The sequence below is a fragment of the Aspergillus undulatus genome, assembly GCF_047715775.1.
Source record: "Aspergillus undulatus strain CBS 261.88 unplaced genomic scaffold BDV17scaffold_30, whole genome shotgun sequence".
NCBI classification, from domain to species: Eukaryota; Fungi; Ascomycota; class Eurotiomycetes; order Eurotiales; family Aspergillaceae; genus Aspergillus; species Aspergillus undulatus.
In genome coordinates this window covers 69,328-84,805 of record NW_027396634.1, presented here as the reverse complement: position 1 = coordinate 84,805, position 15,478 = coordinate 69,328, and the positions used below count along the sequence as shown (strand labels likewise).

The 15,478-nt window shown below is 52.5% G+C and overlaps 7 protein-coding genes and 1 non-coding gene across 8 annotated transcripts; 5 read left to right on the top strand and 3 right to left on the bottom strand.

Moving 5' to 3' along the window:
- Positions 1–249: 249 nt before the first annotated feature.
- On the top strand, positions 250–2,026 carry BDV17DRAFT_113151 (putative pre-mRNA splicing factor). Its single transcript, XM_073753889.1, has 2 exons — positions 250–383; positions 462–2,026. The coding sequence occupies exons 1-2, from the start codon at positions 353–355 to the stop codon at positions 1,961–1,963; spliced, it is 1,533 nt and encodes a 510-aa protein (XP_073614699.1). The 5' UTR covers positions 250–352; the 3' UTR covers positions 1,964–2,026.
- BDV17DRAFT_292139 (uncharacterized protein) lies at positions 2,006–3,175 on the bottom strand (the record flags this gene model as incomplete). Its single annotated transcript, XM_073762310.1, has 4 exons — positions 2,006–2,071; positions 2,263–2,681; positions 2,957–3,056; positions 3,116–3,175. 4 exons carry the CDS (start codon positions 3,173–3,175, stop codon positions 2,006–2,008), a joined length of 645 nt encoding a protein of 214 aa, XP_073614698.1.
- Positions 3,176–3,524: 349 nt separating this feature from the next.
- Positions 3,525–4,255, bottom strand: BDV17DRAFT_292138 (uncharacterized protein; the record flags this gene model as incomplete). Its single annotated transcript, XM_073762309.1, has 2 exons — positions 3,525–3,803; positions 4,073–4,255. The coding sequence occupies 2 exons, from the start codon at positions 4,253–4,255 to the stop codon at positions 3,525–3,527; spliced, it is 462 nt and encodes a 153-aa protein (XP_073614697.1).
- A 1,014-nt stretch (positions 4,256–5,269) lies between these two features.
- On the top strand, positions 5,270–5,342 carry BDV17DRAFT_t96. Its single transcript has one exon. It is a non-coding gene; the product is annotated as a tRNA-Lys (tRNA).
- A 233-nt stretch (positions 5,343–5,575) lies between these two features.
- On the top strand, positions 5,576–6,969 carry BDV17DRAFT_113102 (J-type chaperone JAC1). Its single transcript, XM_073753886.1, has one exon. It carries the CDS (start codon positions 5,678–5,680, stop codon positions 6,527–6,529), a length of 852 nt encoding a protein of 283 aa, XP_073614696.1. The 5' UTR covers positions 5,576–5,677; the 3' UTR covers positions 6,530–6,969.
- Positions 6,970–7,787: 818 nt separating this feature from the next.
- On the top strand, positions 7,788–9,623 carry BDV17DRAFT_113116 (uncharacterized protein). The gene is made up of 2 exons (XM_073753888.1): positions 7,788–7,952; positions 8,067–9,623. Exons 1-2 carry the CDS (start codon positions 7,927–7,929, stop codon positions 9,538–9,540), a joined length of 1,500 nt encoding a protein of 499 aa, XP_073614695.1. The 5' UTR covers positions 7,788–7,926; the 3' UTR covers positions 9,541–9,623.
- On the bottom strand, positions 9,478–10,542 carry BDV17DRAFT_113110 (uncharacterized protein). Its single transcript, XM_073753887.1, has one exon. The coding sequence runs from the start codon at positions 10,238–10,240 to the stop codon at positions 9,707–9,709; it is 534 nt and encodes a 177-aa protein (XP_073614694.1). The 5' UTR covers positions 10,241–10,542; the 3' UTR covers positions 9,478–9,706.
- A 2,702-nt stretch (positions 10,543–13,244) lies between these two features.
- On the top strand, positions 13,245–15,476 carry BDV17DRAFT_265306 (tellurite-resistance/dicarboxylate transporter family protein). Its single transcript, XM_073758159.1, has one exon. The coding sequence runs from the start codon at positions 13,723–13,725 to the stop codon at positions 14,899–14,901; it is 1,179 nt and encodes a 392-aa protein (XP_073614693.1). The 5' UTR covers positions 13,245–13,722; the 3' UTR covers positions 14,902–15,476.
- The last annotated feature ends 2 nt before the right edge of the window (positions 15,477–15,478 follow it).

The window sequence follows — 15,478 nt, the reverse complement described above, 5'->3', positions numbered from 1 at the left end:
GAACTTTCTGCCTTTTCCCTCTCGACATTTCAACCTCACGACGACCAGCCAGCTTTCTCCAGCTGTTCTTCTCAACGCGCCGCGAACCCCTCCGCTCCTAGCAGTTTTCATCCCCTCGTTCACTATTTGCGATTGTCCCCAGGGGCTCCTGAGGACCCCGATCTACCGCCCACCATGATGCACCCATCGCGACAGGCCTATGTGGAGGAGGCAGAGGTAAGAGCTCCCTGTGCGCCTCGAGACGGCTTCAGGCCATCGGTCTCCTCTCAAGTAGACTTTTCACGCTTTTGTTTACGATTTCCGTTCAAGGTTTCGCAACTCCGACTGACTTCATGATGCTGCTGATTAGGAGATGGATACGGGCATCAACCTAGCCGATCTGCGTGAGTTTTCATCCCCGCTACCTTTCGAAATCCTATTACACTGTCAAGACCTCAACAGCTAATGGCTCAACTTTCCAGCCGTTGACCGCGATTATGTCATTCCCCCCTCTGCCGCCGGTATACCGGCGGAGAAAGCGTCCGCCATTATATCCCAATTTGAACGAAAACGCAGAGCCGCTGCTATGGCGGTGCCGACGGATGATACCCGAGTGCGCGCGCGACTACGAGAGCTCGGAGAACCCATCACATTATTCGGCGAAGGGCCCGCGGACCGGAGAGATCGACTGAGGGAGCTCCTGACGGATATCGCAGAGCAGCAGGACGCGGCGGCGGCGGAGGACATTGAGATGGGTGAGGCAGCCGGGGAGGAAGAAGACGAGGGCGAGCAGCAGGAGGAGTTCTACACGGAGGGCACAGAGGAATTATTGAAGGCACGGAAAGACATTGCGCGGTTCTCGATACCTCGCGCCAAAGCCCGCGTTGCGCGACAAAGGGAGGAATCAACGATACCGCTACGGACGCATATCAAGCATCGGAAGGCGATTAAGGAGAAGCTGAATAACTTTGATCTCTACGGGTCCCAGATTGCGGGCGATCGGCCAGTGAGTATTTGTCGGTTTGCGCCGGACGGGCAGACTATCGCGACGGGGAACTGGGGCGGTGGGATCCGGCTGCTGAGAGTGCCGAATCTAGAGGAGAAGCTTTCTGTCAAGGGCCATACGGATCGGGTCGGCGGTCTGTCTTGGTTCCCTGGGGCTACACTTCCCGAGTCTGGCGTGTCCGAATCGAGCGTCAACCTCGTGTCTGGCGGAGGAGAAGGCAATGTCTGCTTATGGTCTCTAGACAAGGAAAAACCACTATCTACCCTCGAAGGCCACTCAGGCCGTGTATGCCGAACAGAATTCCACCCGTCAGGACGATACCTCGCATCAGCGTCGTACGACACAACATGGCGCTTATGGGACGTCGAAACAACAGCAGAGCTCCAGTTGCAAGAAGGCCACTCACGAGAAGTCTACACAGTCGCCTTCAACAACGACGGATCCCTCCTAGCAAGCGGCGGATTAGACAGCATAGGCCGCATCTGGGATCTGCGGACCGGCCGCACAGTCATGATCCTGGAAGGCCACATCCGCGAAATCTTCGGGCTTGACTGGGGTGTCGATGGCTACCGCGTCCTCTCTGGGTCCGGCGACGGCTGGGTAAAATGCTGGGACTTGCGGCAGGTAAAAAATACCGGTGGGATTGGGGCGCACAAGAGCGTTGTCTCTGACGTGCGGTGGTACAAGGGGACTGAATCGGAGAGTGCGTCTTTCTTACCCTCTACCGAGGGACAGGGTAGTCGGATGGATGTCGACGGCGCAGCACCAGCGCCTATACAGCCGAAGAAATCCGGGACGTTCTTCGTGAGCAGTGGGTTCGATAAAAACGTGAATATCTTCAGTGCGGATGATTGGTCTCTTATTAAGACGTTGAGCGGGCACTCAGGGAATGTGCTCAGTACAGATATTAGTGATAATGCGCAGTGGATTGCGAGCTGTGGGCATGACCGGACGGTGAAGCTTTGGGGGATTGAATGAGATAGGAGTGGCTTGTATCATAATGAGAATTTGTGAGGCTATCTATGCTCCTTGGATACCGGACGTCTTGATCAGTAGCATTGTAGCATTGTACTTATAAACCTGAATCTAAGAGCAATCTAGATCATTCAACCTCTGTACATACTCCGTTGCTCCACCACCAAAGCCCGAACCGCAATCCATCGCGAATCCCCCCGGCCATCGCACTCACTCCCTACACTGCCTCTCATCCAAACATCCAAGTCCCCAATTTCATCACCCAGAACACGCTCCACCTTCCCCTTTCAAAACATTCTCACCCCATCCCTACTAAGCCCACTCGCCAACCAATGATGAAACCTCCGTATACATTCACACCCCTCCGCAATCTCAGCAAGCGCCTCGAAGCCCCTTTCCCTTAAACCCCGCGCAATAATCTGGTCATCATCACTAAGACTCGCCTTATCGGAGTAGAGGCCCTCGAAATCCGCAGTGATGTAGGACGGCCCGAGAGCCTCAGAGGCTGGAACGCGGCGCGAATATTGCCAGTCAATTATGCCTGTTATGCTGTAATCTTCTTCGACGAGTAGGTGGTCGCCTTTGTCAACGACGTGTTTGAGGAAGTATAAGTATTGGCCTGGGATGTCAATATCAGGATTCAGCAGGGCGTGCGAGTTTGTACGCAGGAAGTCGTAGAAGAGGAATGCTTCTAAGGGATGCGTGTGGTGGAGTTGTCCGTCTGATTATGTCCATGTGGTAGTCTATTATGCTGGTGATGTACACCTGAGGAGTTTTGAAAGGGCCATAAGTATTGAACTCGCCCGGTAGAGCCTCCATCATAATATAGCTAACGCCAACGCGATTAGAATGGTCAGATGCCAGGCCGTATGCGAAGACCTTCGGTGCTGGGACTTTGGTGGGCGCAAGGAATTGAGGGTGGCGTATGGTAATTAGCACAGCCCATGATTGCCCCGTCACCAATATGTTTTCCGCGTTGGAATTGGCACCGCGTACCATTGTTCAGGTGAGTGGCAAGCCGGACGAGTTCGTGGGTGTTGACACGCGATAGTAACTGATACTTCGTCGTTGATTGACTTTTCCCACTCATCGTCGTCTAGCTATTCCAAGGTCATCAGTATATATTGTCAGATGCAATATACTGTGTACACATACCTCATGAGATGATGGGCAGGTATGATACTGCTTCGACGAGTGCATTGCACACAGATGCATTTTGCATTTTGCGCAACTCAGACCCGAACTCCGGCTCTTCAACAGTCATTCACCGAGCAAGTCGGAAATCGAGGTGGACGGTGGGCTTGTGATGGTTCTGGGCGTTTTATCAGTGCTACGCCTATCCTCTAAAGGAAGTAGAGCATTCAGTCTTGGATCATCGGCCCATTTATGGAGTCGATTTTGACGCCATACTTCTCAGTCAAGTTCAACAGGGACGCCAGAGGCTGTGGAGACGATACACTGGAACAGGGCCTTTGCATCCTCCCATGACATATTCATACCCATTCCAAGATCAAAGGGAAATCGGCGCACAATTTCTGGCCCACTAGCAAGGCGGCCAAAATGCTTAATCTAGGCCATGCAGCGACTCTGCCAGCATATTGTCTCGAGAAGACCCGCCAGCTTTTCCATTGTACATGGCATCCATGTCGGCAGTCAAGAGCGAGGGGCCGAATGCTTCGTATGCCGGTACGATTCTCACGAACATCCAATCGATGATCCCTGGGACATTGTACTCGGCGTCTACGAGGATATGGTCGCCTTTATCGTCCATGTGCTTCAGATAGAACGGTACATCGTCAACACCGGCTTTGAACGCGTTCCACCTTCCTGACTGGGCCAGTTCCTTTGAGGTAATTGAAGATCAGGTAGGCGTTCACTGGGTAGGATGAAAAAATCTGGCCGTCGCAGATCATCTCGAAGTACTTCTCTGCCCACGTAGAGTAGTGGTCTCATGCATTGCAAAACGGCTCCATTCGTGGAAATGTGCCTGTGCGGTCGCCTACCATGGAGCCGACAAACACCTCGCCATTCGATCGGAGGGAAAGAGAACCAATTTTTTTCAAAGGGGCGTCGTCAAAGGATACACAAGATTCCCGCACATTGGCCGCAGACTTTCTTGTATTGTTCCTCGGATGGTCCCTCGTACAGTAGAGGTTTTCCAGGCAGCTCATCAATCAGCATGTAGGCAACGACCACACCATTGCAGGGGTCATTTTGCAGCGCATACTTGTAGAGACAGGGCGGAGGCACATCAACGGTTTCTAGCCATTTGAGAGCCGCACATTCGCTTTCCATGATGGCATTGCTAAACTCATCTGAAAACGAGGTATAATTATGGCGAAGAATTCGCGCGAGCCAAGATGTCCCATTCGAGAATCGAATGCGTAAATGGATGTGCATGCCGCCCATAAGGGACTTGCCAAAGGGGTCCAAACCATCGAGCTTTCACGAAAGCCCACCGTTGAGTTTCTGGGGCTTGATCCAAAAGAGCTCGGTCATTGGCGCGGTCTCGAAGCGACTTTAGCTCTTGCGTCTGGGCAGCATCCCAGGCATCATCGTCCAGAGGCTCCTTCTATGACCAAATGAGAATCGAATCAATCGGTTGATGTGCAATTGGGATGACTTACGCTGCAGTTGTGCTGGGCTGGCGAGGAAACATGGGCGGCGCAATAATGCTGCATACAGTGCTCACAAGGCCCAATGTCGATTGCCCCTGCAGCAGTACACTGTGACACTCCAAGATCCCAGAATCGAAATGTTCTGGTTGACACTATCGTTGATTCTTGGATCGAGTACTTTCCGATTGAAGGGGCACTCGGTGGTGATGTGATAGCCAAAGCAATGAAGCTCACACTCAATGGGCCAGATGGATTGTTACTGCGCAACGGTTTTGCCATGGACGAGTTGAAGAGTATTCAAAGTAATACCTCGAATAAAGCCTCGGATTTTTCCAAGCTGGCCTTGAGCCACCAAGGGTGATCACGATCGTGCAGGGGCAGATGATAAGCCACGGAGGCTCCTCGGCGATGCTGATGATGTACACGCTCAGGTGCGAAGACGCTTGTTTAACACAATGTCGGGCTACGTACTTTTCAAGTGATAAACCCGCATACTGCCGACTCCTTGGGCAAGTATTATTCGGCCTCCGACGTTCTACCCAGTTGTACAGTTAGAGAAAGAGGACGCTGTACTGCACATGGCAATGTTGGTGGCAGACGGCAGCAAAGGATAGCATGTGCATAAGTTAAGCCCAAAGTCACCTAGCTTGCTTTATAGTACACATTAGCTCAACTTCTTCCACCAATGAGCGCCCGGCTAGCTCAATCGGTAGAGCGTGAGACTCTTAATCTCAAGGCTGCGGGTTCGAGCCCCGCGTTGGGCTTTCCTTTTTTGGCTCTTTTCGAATCCTTTTTTGCTTCCCAGCTTTTTGTCGCTCGAACGCAAAAGTTCAGGTGTAAATAGAGGCGGGATTGCGTGGTTTATACTAGTAGGCCCAGAGACTTATGCAGACTAAACCGGCGGACTAGTACAGGGTGAGCTAGTCTTTCAGGCAGCACTGTGTACCTCAGACATAAGGCGATAACATTCTTTCCGAGCTCCGATCTCCGGCTCCGGTGTACATACAGCGTTTGTCTCCCGCCGATTTATATATTGTTCCATCCAGCCAAGCTGCATATTTCTGCTGAGCTCAGTCTTTTGTCCAAACTACCTCACCATATGGCATCTGTTCGCTCGCAGCGAGTCCTCCAGCGACTCGCGGCCTCTTCCACCCGATCGTCACGCTCATATTTTACGTCCTCAAAGACAACAGTGACGTCGCCAGCTGGTTCCCGCATTTTTTGCCAGCACCAACTTCGACCATCAAACACAAGCACAACCGCCGCTACATCATCTCGCCAACTCTCACACTACCGTTACCGTACATTCACAACCACGCCTACACGCCCCAACTCCGCCCCCACGCCAGCAGAGGAAGACAAAGCAAGCATCCCCAACGCCCCCGACACAAGCACCTACTACACAATCTTCCCCTCAACACTCCCGTCGGGCCCCCCCCCTCACGCCCCCTTCTTCATAGAAACTTCAAAACTTCGCCGCGAATTCCTCTTCCTCCAAAACACCCTGCACCCCGATAAATTCCCGCCCGGCCCGCAAAAAAAAACAGCCGAGTCCCTCTCCGCTACAATAAACGAAGCGTACCGCACGCTCGTTGACCCGTTGCTGCGCGCACAGTACATCCTGCGCACGTACCATGGGATCGACGTTACGGCGGAGGATGGGGCGGGTTCGGGCCCGCTTGACCCGGAGCTCTTGATGGAGGTTATGGATGTGCAGGAGGCGATTGAGGAAGTGGGCGATGGGCCTGAGGCGGAGATGAACATTGCGGAGATGAAGAGGGAGAATGAGGAGCGGGTTAGGGGGTGTGTTGAGGCGCTGGGGAGGGCCTTTGATGGGGGGGATGTGGAGGGGGCGAAGGGGGAGGCTGTCCGCCTGAAGTTTTGGGCTGGTGTTGGCGTGGGTTTGAAGGAGTGGGAGCCGGGAATGGGGGGGATTCGGTTGATTCATTGATCTTCTTGTGGTGAAGGTGCATCTTGGAGGGGGGTGGGCTCGGTTGAGGTGGTGGGAAGAGCTGGATGCTACTGTCGTTGTAGCTAGGCTTTACTAGACTATGCTCCTCTCTGGGCTGATACTTGAAGTATTGTCACTAATAAGATGCATAGAGCGAGTCAGGATAGAATAAATTAGTAGATAGCTAACTCCTTTGTAGATGGGTTGCTTCACTCAGGCCCGGGCCGCAGCCGTTATATGTATTTGCGAACTCTCAGGTCCCATCGGCTAGTGTCACTAACATGATGAACCCCGTACGGCTTAAACAGTGAACAGGTGTCCCTAAGACCATCCATATTCGTGGTCACTTGACCGGGTATTAAAGGAACAAGCATACTACCGGACAAGATCGACCCAAGACCGACCGAGGTTGGGCAATGCTATCTATGAGACAGCATAAGGAAAACAAAAACTGCATTTTGATTCTACGTCGACCAGCGTTTCAGACGCAGCAAAGTGCATGATGCAGAGCCAGTGTGCAGTTATGCAAAATATCTGCGGTTCACTTGCAGAGCGTGTGAGATAAAGTAGACAGGGCTACGCGACGTCCACGGTAGACCCAGGACAACTTACCATGCAGATGGGAACCACACAAAATGATAACTAGTTCGCCTCTTAGATTGACCGCTACATTGGCGGGTCCGGGAAATTGGAGGTTCGCCCCGTCCGGCGCCAGCAACCGTTGGGTCGTCAGGGTCTGACCGTTCACTGACCCATTGGGCAACAATCATCAAAGAGAAAGCTTGGAATCGTCCTGATAGTGCCGCTGCCAGCGGAGATATCCTAGTGAGTGGCCACCACCTCGCGTGTTCGTTGAGTTAGCTGTTCGAATTGCCACCTATCTAAGTGGCCAGCTTGCCTTGGTCGGCTCTGTATGGTTTAGTTGTATGAAAGCGTGCGCTATAACCTGTTCTCGTTGGGTGCTCACCCTCTGTCTCTGCACCATGTCCAGTCAAGAGTAAGTTGGATATCTATCATAATCACGCGATAAGGGTCGATCCTTTGCGTCGATGTGAATTTCGAATCAGGGCTTGGGTCCCGTGCCAGAGAGCTGGCGGTCAACCCAGCGAGCCCCATCATAAATGCACACGTAGCAAGCTATCGTGACCAACTCGGATCGGTTCCGCGCTTGTTCTCCCCTTTTAATCAGATGCTGAATTTACCAGCAAGCTGGTGGAGAGAAGAGAGTGTCAAGACAAAGGGCGAAGGAGGGGGTGGCTGGTAATAATATATTAATGCGACGTAGTTGTCTCGAGTAGCGCGGGGACATAGGGACTTCTCGTTTGAAGTCATCCTGACCTGACCTTCAGTTTTCTTTCCTTGTCTTACTATAGTGATATCGTGGTCGTTATCGTTCAATGGATCCTTCACGGAATTTCAAGAGGTGAGTTGAGTCAAGTCGAGAAGGATAAGGAAGACTGCCCCAAAACCCTATCACGCCTGCTTGTTTGCTCGTATTGTATGATCTTGGGTTGGCCGAGCCATTGACGACCTGCAGCATCATAAATTCAGTGCCATTCACTTTCCTGGTCGGTCCGAACCATACGAAACTCACCATCCAGTCCGGCCTCGCCCGCCATGTCTCCAAGCCTCTCGACCACCTCATCAATAGCGGCAAGACACGCGAATCCAGGCACCAAATTGCCATTCTAGAGGATGAGGACGTGGAGACTTTCGTGGCATTCTGCGAATATGCATACACAGGCGACTATGAAGTGCCACCACCGGGATCTCGCGAAGACGAGCGAGAACAGGACTCTATCAATCCAGCGCTCAACGGCATGTTCCCGGGCGAGACCGGCGCCTCGACTCCAGCAGTCAACCTACCTCAGTCACCGCGTCAGCCGACGGAGGCTTTTGACGACGAGGCTGCTGAGAACACTCTCAACGCCGAGGACAACAAACCCGACGATGGCGCGAAGAATAAAGAACAGGATGGAGTTCAAAGCCAACAGCCGGGTCAGAAAGATGAGCAAGCATGGAATTCCTCGATGGAGCCCGAGTCCAGGCCTCTGGATCAAACTGATACGCCTCGGGAGACGGATCAATCGCCCGCCTCTTCCGTGGATGCCTCCCACTCTCGGGGAAGAAGGCGTCGTAGGGGCAAGACCAATGAACAGGGGTTCATTGAAGACCCTGCAGCTAAGCTCACGCCTCCACGCACACCTCCTGGCGCCGCACGGGTTGAGTCTGAGAAAAATCCGGCTGCAGAACTTGCCGGGAGCCCCCACGCCTTGGCCGATATCCACCAACCCACTACCGTGATGGAGTATCCCGCACCATCCTTCGGCAACGGCCTGGATGAGAGTGGATATGAGGGGGATTTGCATCGGCAGGAGAACTCGACTAGAAGCCGAGTGCGTCCGGTCATAGATACTTCGTTTGCCAATCAGCAGTTCTCTCCTCGCCACGAGAAAGGCACAACACTCTGGGACGCATTCACCGGTATCGACGACACGGACTTCCGCTCCCCAAACTGCAAAGCGAGACCCTCGAACCCACTTCCCGCGGTTGCATTGCCCTACTTGATCTTCCATGCAAAGCTGTATGTTTTTGCAACACGCTACTTGATTCCAAACCTCGCCCAACTCTGTCTGCAAAAACTTCATCGCGACCTTCTGAATTTGGCCTTTCCGGACCCAGACCCTGACAATCAGTACGCGGAGCAGCTCATCTTGACAACGACCAAGGCGAGGATGATTGTCGATCTCCTCAACTATACCTACACGAAAACGACCCGTCTGGAGCCGATAACACCTTCATCGGCCACTCAGCTTCGTGATAATGAGCTTCGCAGGCTTGTTGTTCACTATGCTGCATGCAAGGTGCGAGACCTCGCGATGTATTGTCCTCCGACGGAGCCCGTGGCGGGCTCTACAATCTACCCGGTACAGCCGTCTGCTCGTGGCTTTCGTGCGCTTCTGAATACGCTGCCCGAGCTTGCTTCGGATTTGATATACCGCATGATATAGCGACCTTCCGCTGTGTTGCAACAACTTGCGGACGCACCCAAGGTAGGGTATCAGATTGATGAAGATATCACGACATTCCCGAATCAGAATGAATGACTTTCGAAACGCACGGTGCCGGAGTGATGGAGTTGCTGCATTGATGATGCTTTTCGTCACTTGTGTGTCTTTAGCTGATTTGTCCATGGTCTTTGCTTTCGATATTTCTGAGACCCATTTCTGTTAGCGATGTTGCAACGCACCAACCTTGGTTGAACCTTCGGAGAATCATGAAAGGCCTTCTTTCCCCATGAGGAATAATGACGAGACGGCCGTGGCTGCATAAATCAGTACGACCTTCACACCCATGCGCCGAGAGGATGGGGATATGGGTCTCGGCTCTCAATCTCGACTCCCGACCCCTCCCTCGACTACGTACTTCGTACTTTGCTTGATGCACAAGTTGTAACATGTTGCCAAGACCGATGCAGATTGGGCAATCTCTGATCCGCTGCCCTGTCTTGTTCGGGTTATCGCGCGGTCCCCATTGCTGATCAAGACTTTTCGACTGTTGAGTTCCCCTCCCCCACTCAGTATTGGCATCATTAGAGGGGCATAACGTCATTATTGTATCGCATTCTGCATGAGCATAAGAGTAGTCTGGATAGTCAAATACGCCACGACGTGCAATCAAGCCTGAGTCCACGACAACGCCTTGTAGCATCGAGAATGGAAATGTAGCCAATCGTGAAGATGCCAAGTCATTTAACGCGAAGGGAATAAAATGTTGGCAGAGAGCTTAGGCGGCTGGTGAAGAGCGATTCAAGAAAACTTTCGAGGTTTACCTGTGATCAGAGTTGGGCTTTTTATGGAGACTGCATCTCTACCAAGGTTCATTATTACGCCGGTAGTCTAACTCAGAAGCACTTCCCTTATTTGCTCCTCGAGATTGATATTGTCGGTTACCGAACTTCACTTTTTGGATACCGCAGCTGTGTCACAGTCGCTGTGTAACTTGAGGTTTATTGTTTATAATCGAGGAAATAGGAGAATCTCCCGTTGCCGTTCGGGCCGTCGTGTTTGTCTTATTCTGTGAGCAGGATGAAAGACATAGCAATCTGGTTAGGTTGATATCGGGCTTGGTGTTCAACCACGAAGGGCGATCTAAGCCCGTGCATCACTGGGAAAGGCCTGGAACAGTGGAGCGTGGTCTGGAAGTAAGTGGACGAAGACGCAAGGTCTTGACTGGTGTGTGGTTGTGGCTGCCGTTAAGGCGGCGACATCAGATCGTGACTGTCCGGACATACTCAACACGAATCATGGTGATGTATGTGCTCCACAGCCTGCGCATCGGAAAGCTCATCAGTCAGAACTCACGCGTACAATGGATTAAGAATGGACCCTGATACAGGATGGTTACGCCAATTTATTGGCGTACAGCCATCCTTGGCAAGGCGATAAATATAGATAAGAACAGCCCCAGATGTGGCCCAAGATGATGTGTTCGGTGCCCACGAGACGCGCCATGCGCAAGATAGCAGAAGATGTATAAAAAAAGCCATCCACCAGGCGACAGCATTATCCAGAGTCACGAAATAAGCCCTGAGCCACTGTGATTGTGGAAAAGGGAGAAACAACGAAAGATGACTGACGTATACTGCGCCAAGGCTTGGCTCGAAAGTTTTCTTGATTCAGGTTCAGCTGCGCATGAATTGGGCGGAAGATTTTCGTTGTACCAAGAGGATGCTGTGCTCTGGCCAGGGGCAGGGGTTGAAGTTGAGGACTCCCCTGGAGGTTAGGGTTTCCCTGGGGTTGACGATTGGTTTGCTGTCTGGACTCCTGCCGTCGTTTGTCGCGAGGTTTGAAACATGTATCATGTCGAGTCGCTCTGAGCCCGAGCTACAAGATGATCGAGATCCCTCATTCGCTTGAGGAATTGGGAGTCTCGTTTATCTCCGTCTCATTTTCGGTGTCCACTGCCCAGGCGCCACTGCCGCGCCAGGATCCTAGCCACAAAGCTTGGCGGTGGACCTCCGGCTCGATGATGTGCCGCCGATCCCCGTCTTGGCCGACTTGGTTTGAGTGGACCGGGGCCCGAACGTGAGCCCGAACAGACGGGCGGCACATGTCGAACGCGTTTTCAGGGCTCCAGGGGTAGGGCATGAGGGCTTTGTCGGCACCATTATTCGACCGGTCACTGCAAGTGGTCACTTCGAAACCAGTTGAGTCTCGACTCCATAGACCGACCCATGTACGATAACACAAATCGCCAGCCGGTCATCTACTTTGTAGTGTACTCTGGCTGCAGATTGCATTTACGCCCTCTAGACCTTTATCAGAGGCAAAGAGACATGTGAAGTTATGCCGGTGGAGCACACCCTGAGGGTTTTCGTCTGAGAGCTATCTCGGACTTCCATCGAGGCTATGGGTCCATTGCCGCAGAGCTCTGGTGCCAAGCAGATTGCTGCCCTATCCAGCCCCTGATTGTGAATTCGCAGTTGAGATAGCTGTTTTATTGGGCGACGGCGCCAAGACACCTGCTCATTCAGATATCGCTATTCAAGATCGCGCAAGAGACGATGGATAGATCCTGAATCCGATCCTTGGCGAGGCGAGCGGGCTGCACTTTACCAAGAGCATCAGCCACCCGGAATCGTCAGGGATGCTCCGGACTTACTTCGTGAGTTTGAGAGGGAAGATGAAAAATAACTCCGGACAATTCCACCTATTTTGACAGCCGAGAGTCTAGAGTCGCAGGCGGAGCACGAAATACTCTGTAGACTAAACCATGCGGACAACAAGAGTACATAGATTCTGTAGACCAATGAGCAAGGACAGACTTCAGGACGATCCTTGATGCCGAACGTTGAGGGTTGCAGAAGCGTGGGCTTGTGAAGAGAGTAAAGAAACGAAGAGAAGACCAGTCAAGATCAAGGGAGCGGCCATGTGACTGGCGCGGCGTGACTTCCTCTTTGGTTGACATCTTCCGGCTTCATCTCCTTCTAGACCTCAGGTCCTTGTCACTCTGCAACAATTCTCCGTGACTTGTTATATCGGGCCGAGCGAAGCGCACGAACGAGCCGAGATCCCCGGTCTGCTCAGTGTTTGGTCCAACTGCTCAATCTTGAGAATGAACAAAATCTCCAACCTGGCTCCACCTCTGCCACCCTTGGCAGGAATAATGCAGTATTTTAGTTATCCTGCCTCCAATTCTACTTCTGCATATTCTTCTGCCTGTGACGGACTAGATACGTGTCGCGTCTCAGCCCCCCCGCCAAGTGCCCGGTGGGATGATGTTCACGGCAACAGCGTCTGATATACTTCGACCAGCCTCAAACACAAGGGCTGGAACCGCCGTCTGCCACAACGACCCACTGGGCCATCCGGTACATTCAGCATGATGATGCCATCACGGACTCACAGCTTGCTCATGATAGAGCATCCACACCACGCAGATCATGGCTCCACTCATCCTAGGCATCGGAATTGGTCAGACGCTTTCCAAATGGACGTTACCTATTATAGCAGACTTTTTCCGAGGTACGGTGCTGTGCCATGTCAGAATTAGCATTCATTTCAGTCTCAGCCATGTCGCGGACTGTTCGGTATCGACGCGTTAGAGCGTCAAGCCCGGCTTATGGAGTTTTTATACTAAAAGTCTTGGGATGAAGCCGACTATCGATGAGTAGCCGCAAAGGGACGGCGGGCCAGGGCCCCAATGCCCTATGAGAGCTCCATATGCAGAAGACCAAGCACAGCGCTTACATCCACTGGGTCCGGCATCTCCCTACTCCGGAGTAATCATTTCTTCAGTTTGATCGACGTGCTTGCGTCTGGGCGTTGATGCACATTGTTGGTCCGCTTTTACTATGTCTTTTTCAAATTCTCTGCTTTTTACCCCTTTGGGTTGTTCTCGAATCTCGGTTGCGTACTGCACTTCCTTTGTGACCTTCCTGACTCTGCGCCTCCGCGTGCCTACGTTGGCCTCACCGGCCTCACTCCTACCTCGTCTTGCCTCAAACCTCAACTTTCTTTCTACATAAACCTCCTTCACTCGCTACACTCCTCTCTTTTTTCGTCACTCATTTCCACACAATTCCATTTTCACTTCTATAGATTCAATTGTTCTGATATTAAGATACCTGTTTTGTCTTCTAGACTACTTCCTCTCTTTTGAATGCACAGTCTTCATCGTTTCCAGCCATAATGTTCGAGAACACCCCCTATCCACGAACTCCAGAGTCTGACGCGGAGACACTCGAGGTCGAGATGAAGAAACCCATCAAGATGAGCCTCCGCGAGCGGCTACGACACTTTACATGGGCATGGTATACTCTAACCATGAGTACCGGAGGGCTGGCTCTCCTTATCTCCAACCAGCCTTTCCAGTTTAAGGGGCTCCAGGAAATCGGGGTCGCAGTATACATCATCGACCTACTATTCTTCGCCTTCTGCTGCTCCTCCATGGCTCTCCGCTTTATCCTCCACGGCGGCCTGCTCGAGTCTCTTCGCCACGAGAGAGAAGGTCTATTCTTCCCGACATTCTGGCTATCCGTCGCAACCATCATCTCCGGCCTGTACAAGTTCTTCGGTGAAGATGCACCAGAGTCCTTCCTGCTCGCCCTCGAGGTCCTCTTCTGGATCTACTGCGCCTGCACATTCACCCTTGCAGTCGTGCAGTACTACTTCCTCTTTTCCTCGCACTCCTATAACCTCCAAACAATGATGCCCTCATGGATCCTCCCCATCTTCCCCGTCATGCTCAGCGGTACTATCGCCTCCGTCATCGCAGAAGCCCAACCTTCCCGCTCCTCAATCCCAATGATCTGTGCCGGTATCACCTTCCAGGGCCTCGGCTTCTCCGTCGCCTTCGTCATGTACTCGCACTATTTCGGCCGCCTCATGCAATCGGGCCTCCCGTGCCGTGAACACAGACCGGGAATGTTCATCTGCGTTGGCCCACCGGCTTTCACAGCGCTTGCTCTTATCGGTATGACTGCTGGTCTTCCCGAGCAGTTCGCCGTCGTGCACGACGATTCCGCGGTCCAGGACGCCCGCATCATGACCCTCATCGCCATTGCGGCCGCTTCCTTCCTCTGGGCCCTGAGTCTTTGGTTCTTCTGCATCGCCGCAATCTCTGTTATCAAGTCGCCACCAACCGCATTCCACCTCAGCTGGTGGGCTATGGTCTTCCCTAACACAGGGTTCACACTCGCCACCATCACGCTGGGTAACTGGCTCGACAGCACGGGGATCAAGGGCGTCGCGACCGCCATGTCCATCGGCATCATTTGCATGTTCATCTTCGTCTTGGGCGGCCACATCCGGGCTGTCATCCGACAGGATATTATGTACCCCGGCAAGGACGAGGATGTTTCCGATTAAATGACAGGATCCCCATTATTTCTACCTACCCGCCCCTTCTTCCTTCCCCCTTCCATTCTCATACATACCTTACTTGATTTGACTTGTGCTTCATCAGACTGCTTACCCTCGCTGTTGCTGGTTTCCTTTTTCTGCTTTGATCTTTGATGTGTGCTTGTGCGTACGTTTCTTCTCCACAAATCCCCTTGCGTTCAATTCTCCTATATACAAAGTTCCACTTCTCCACTGCACATATCGCATCTCGCTTCACTTTATCATTTGTTGAATCCACATTTGCCTCGTTTTGTCTCGTCTGTTGGTAGCGTGCTGGCGTCCAAAAGGGTATCTACTTCATGGCTCGGGTCTGGTTCTGGTTCGTCGGGTTCTTGTCTGGCTGCCTCGGAGTCCCGAGTGATGATCGGCGTTGCGGGCTTGGGTTCCTGGGATTACTTTTGGCTCTGATTGTCTCGTTCTATCGTTTCATTGCTCCTTGGCATTTGCGACTGTTTTGGTTGATCAGTTGATCAGTTCTTTCTCCCCGACCCCGTGTTGATCAGTGTCCGAGCGCTCTGCTCAGTCTTGGCGCTGGTTTGGAGTA

Coding starts and splice junctions, on each gene's coding strand:
- BDV17DRAFT_113151 (XM_073753889.1), top strand. CDS start 353: ATGGATACGGGCATCAACCTAGCCGATCTGC. Junction 384..461: donor CATCAACCTAGCCGATCTGC/GTGAGTTTTCAT, acceptor TCAACTTTCCAG/CCGTTGACCGCGATTATGTC.
- BDV17DRAFT_113102 (XM_073753886.1), top strand. CDS start 5,678: ATGGCATCTGTTCGCTCGCAGCGAGTCCTCCAGCGACTCGCGGCCTCT.
- BDV17DRAFT_113116 (XM_073753888.1), top strand. CDS start 7,927: ATGGATCCTTCACGGAATTTCAAGAG. Junction 7,953..8,066: donor CCTTCACGGAATTTCAAGAG/GTGAGTTGAGTC, acceptor GACGACCTGCAG/CATCATAAATTCAGTGCCAT.
- BDV17DRAFT_113110 (XM_073753887.1), bottom strand. CDS start 10,240: ATGCTACAAGGCGTTGTCGTGGACTCAGGCTTGATTGCACGTCGTGGC.
- BDV17DRAFT_265306 (XM_073758159.1), top strand. CDS start 13,723: ATGTTCGAGAACACCCCCTATCCACGAACTCCAGAGTCTGACGCGGAG.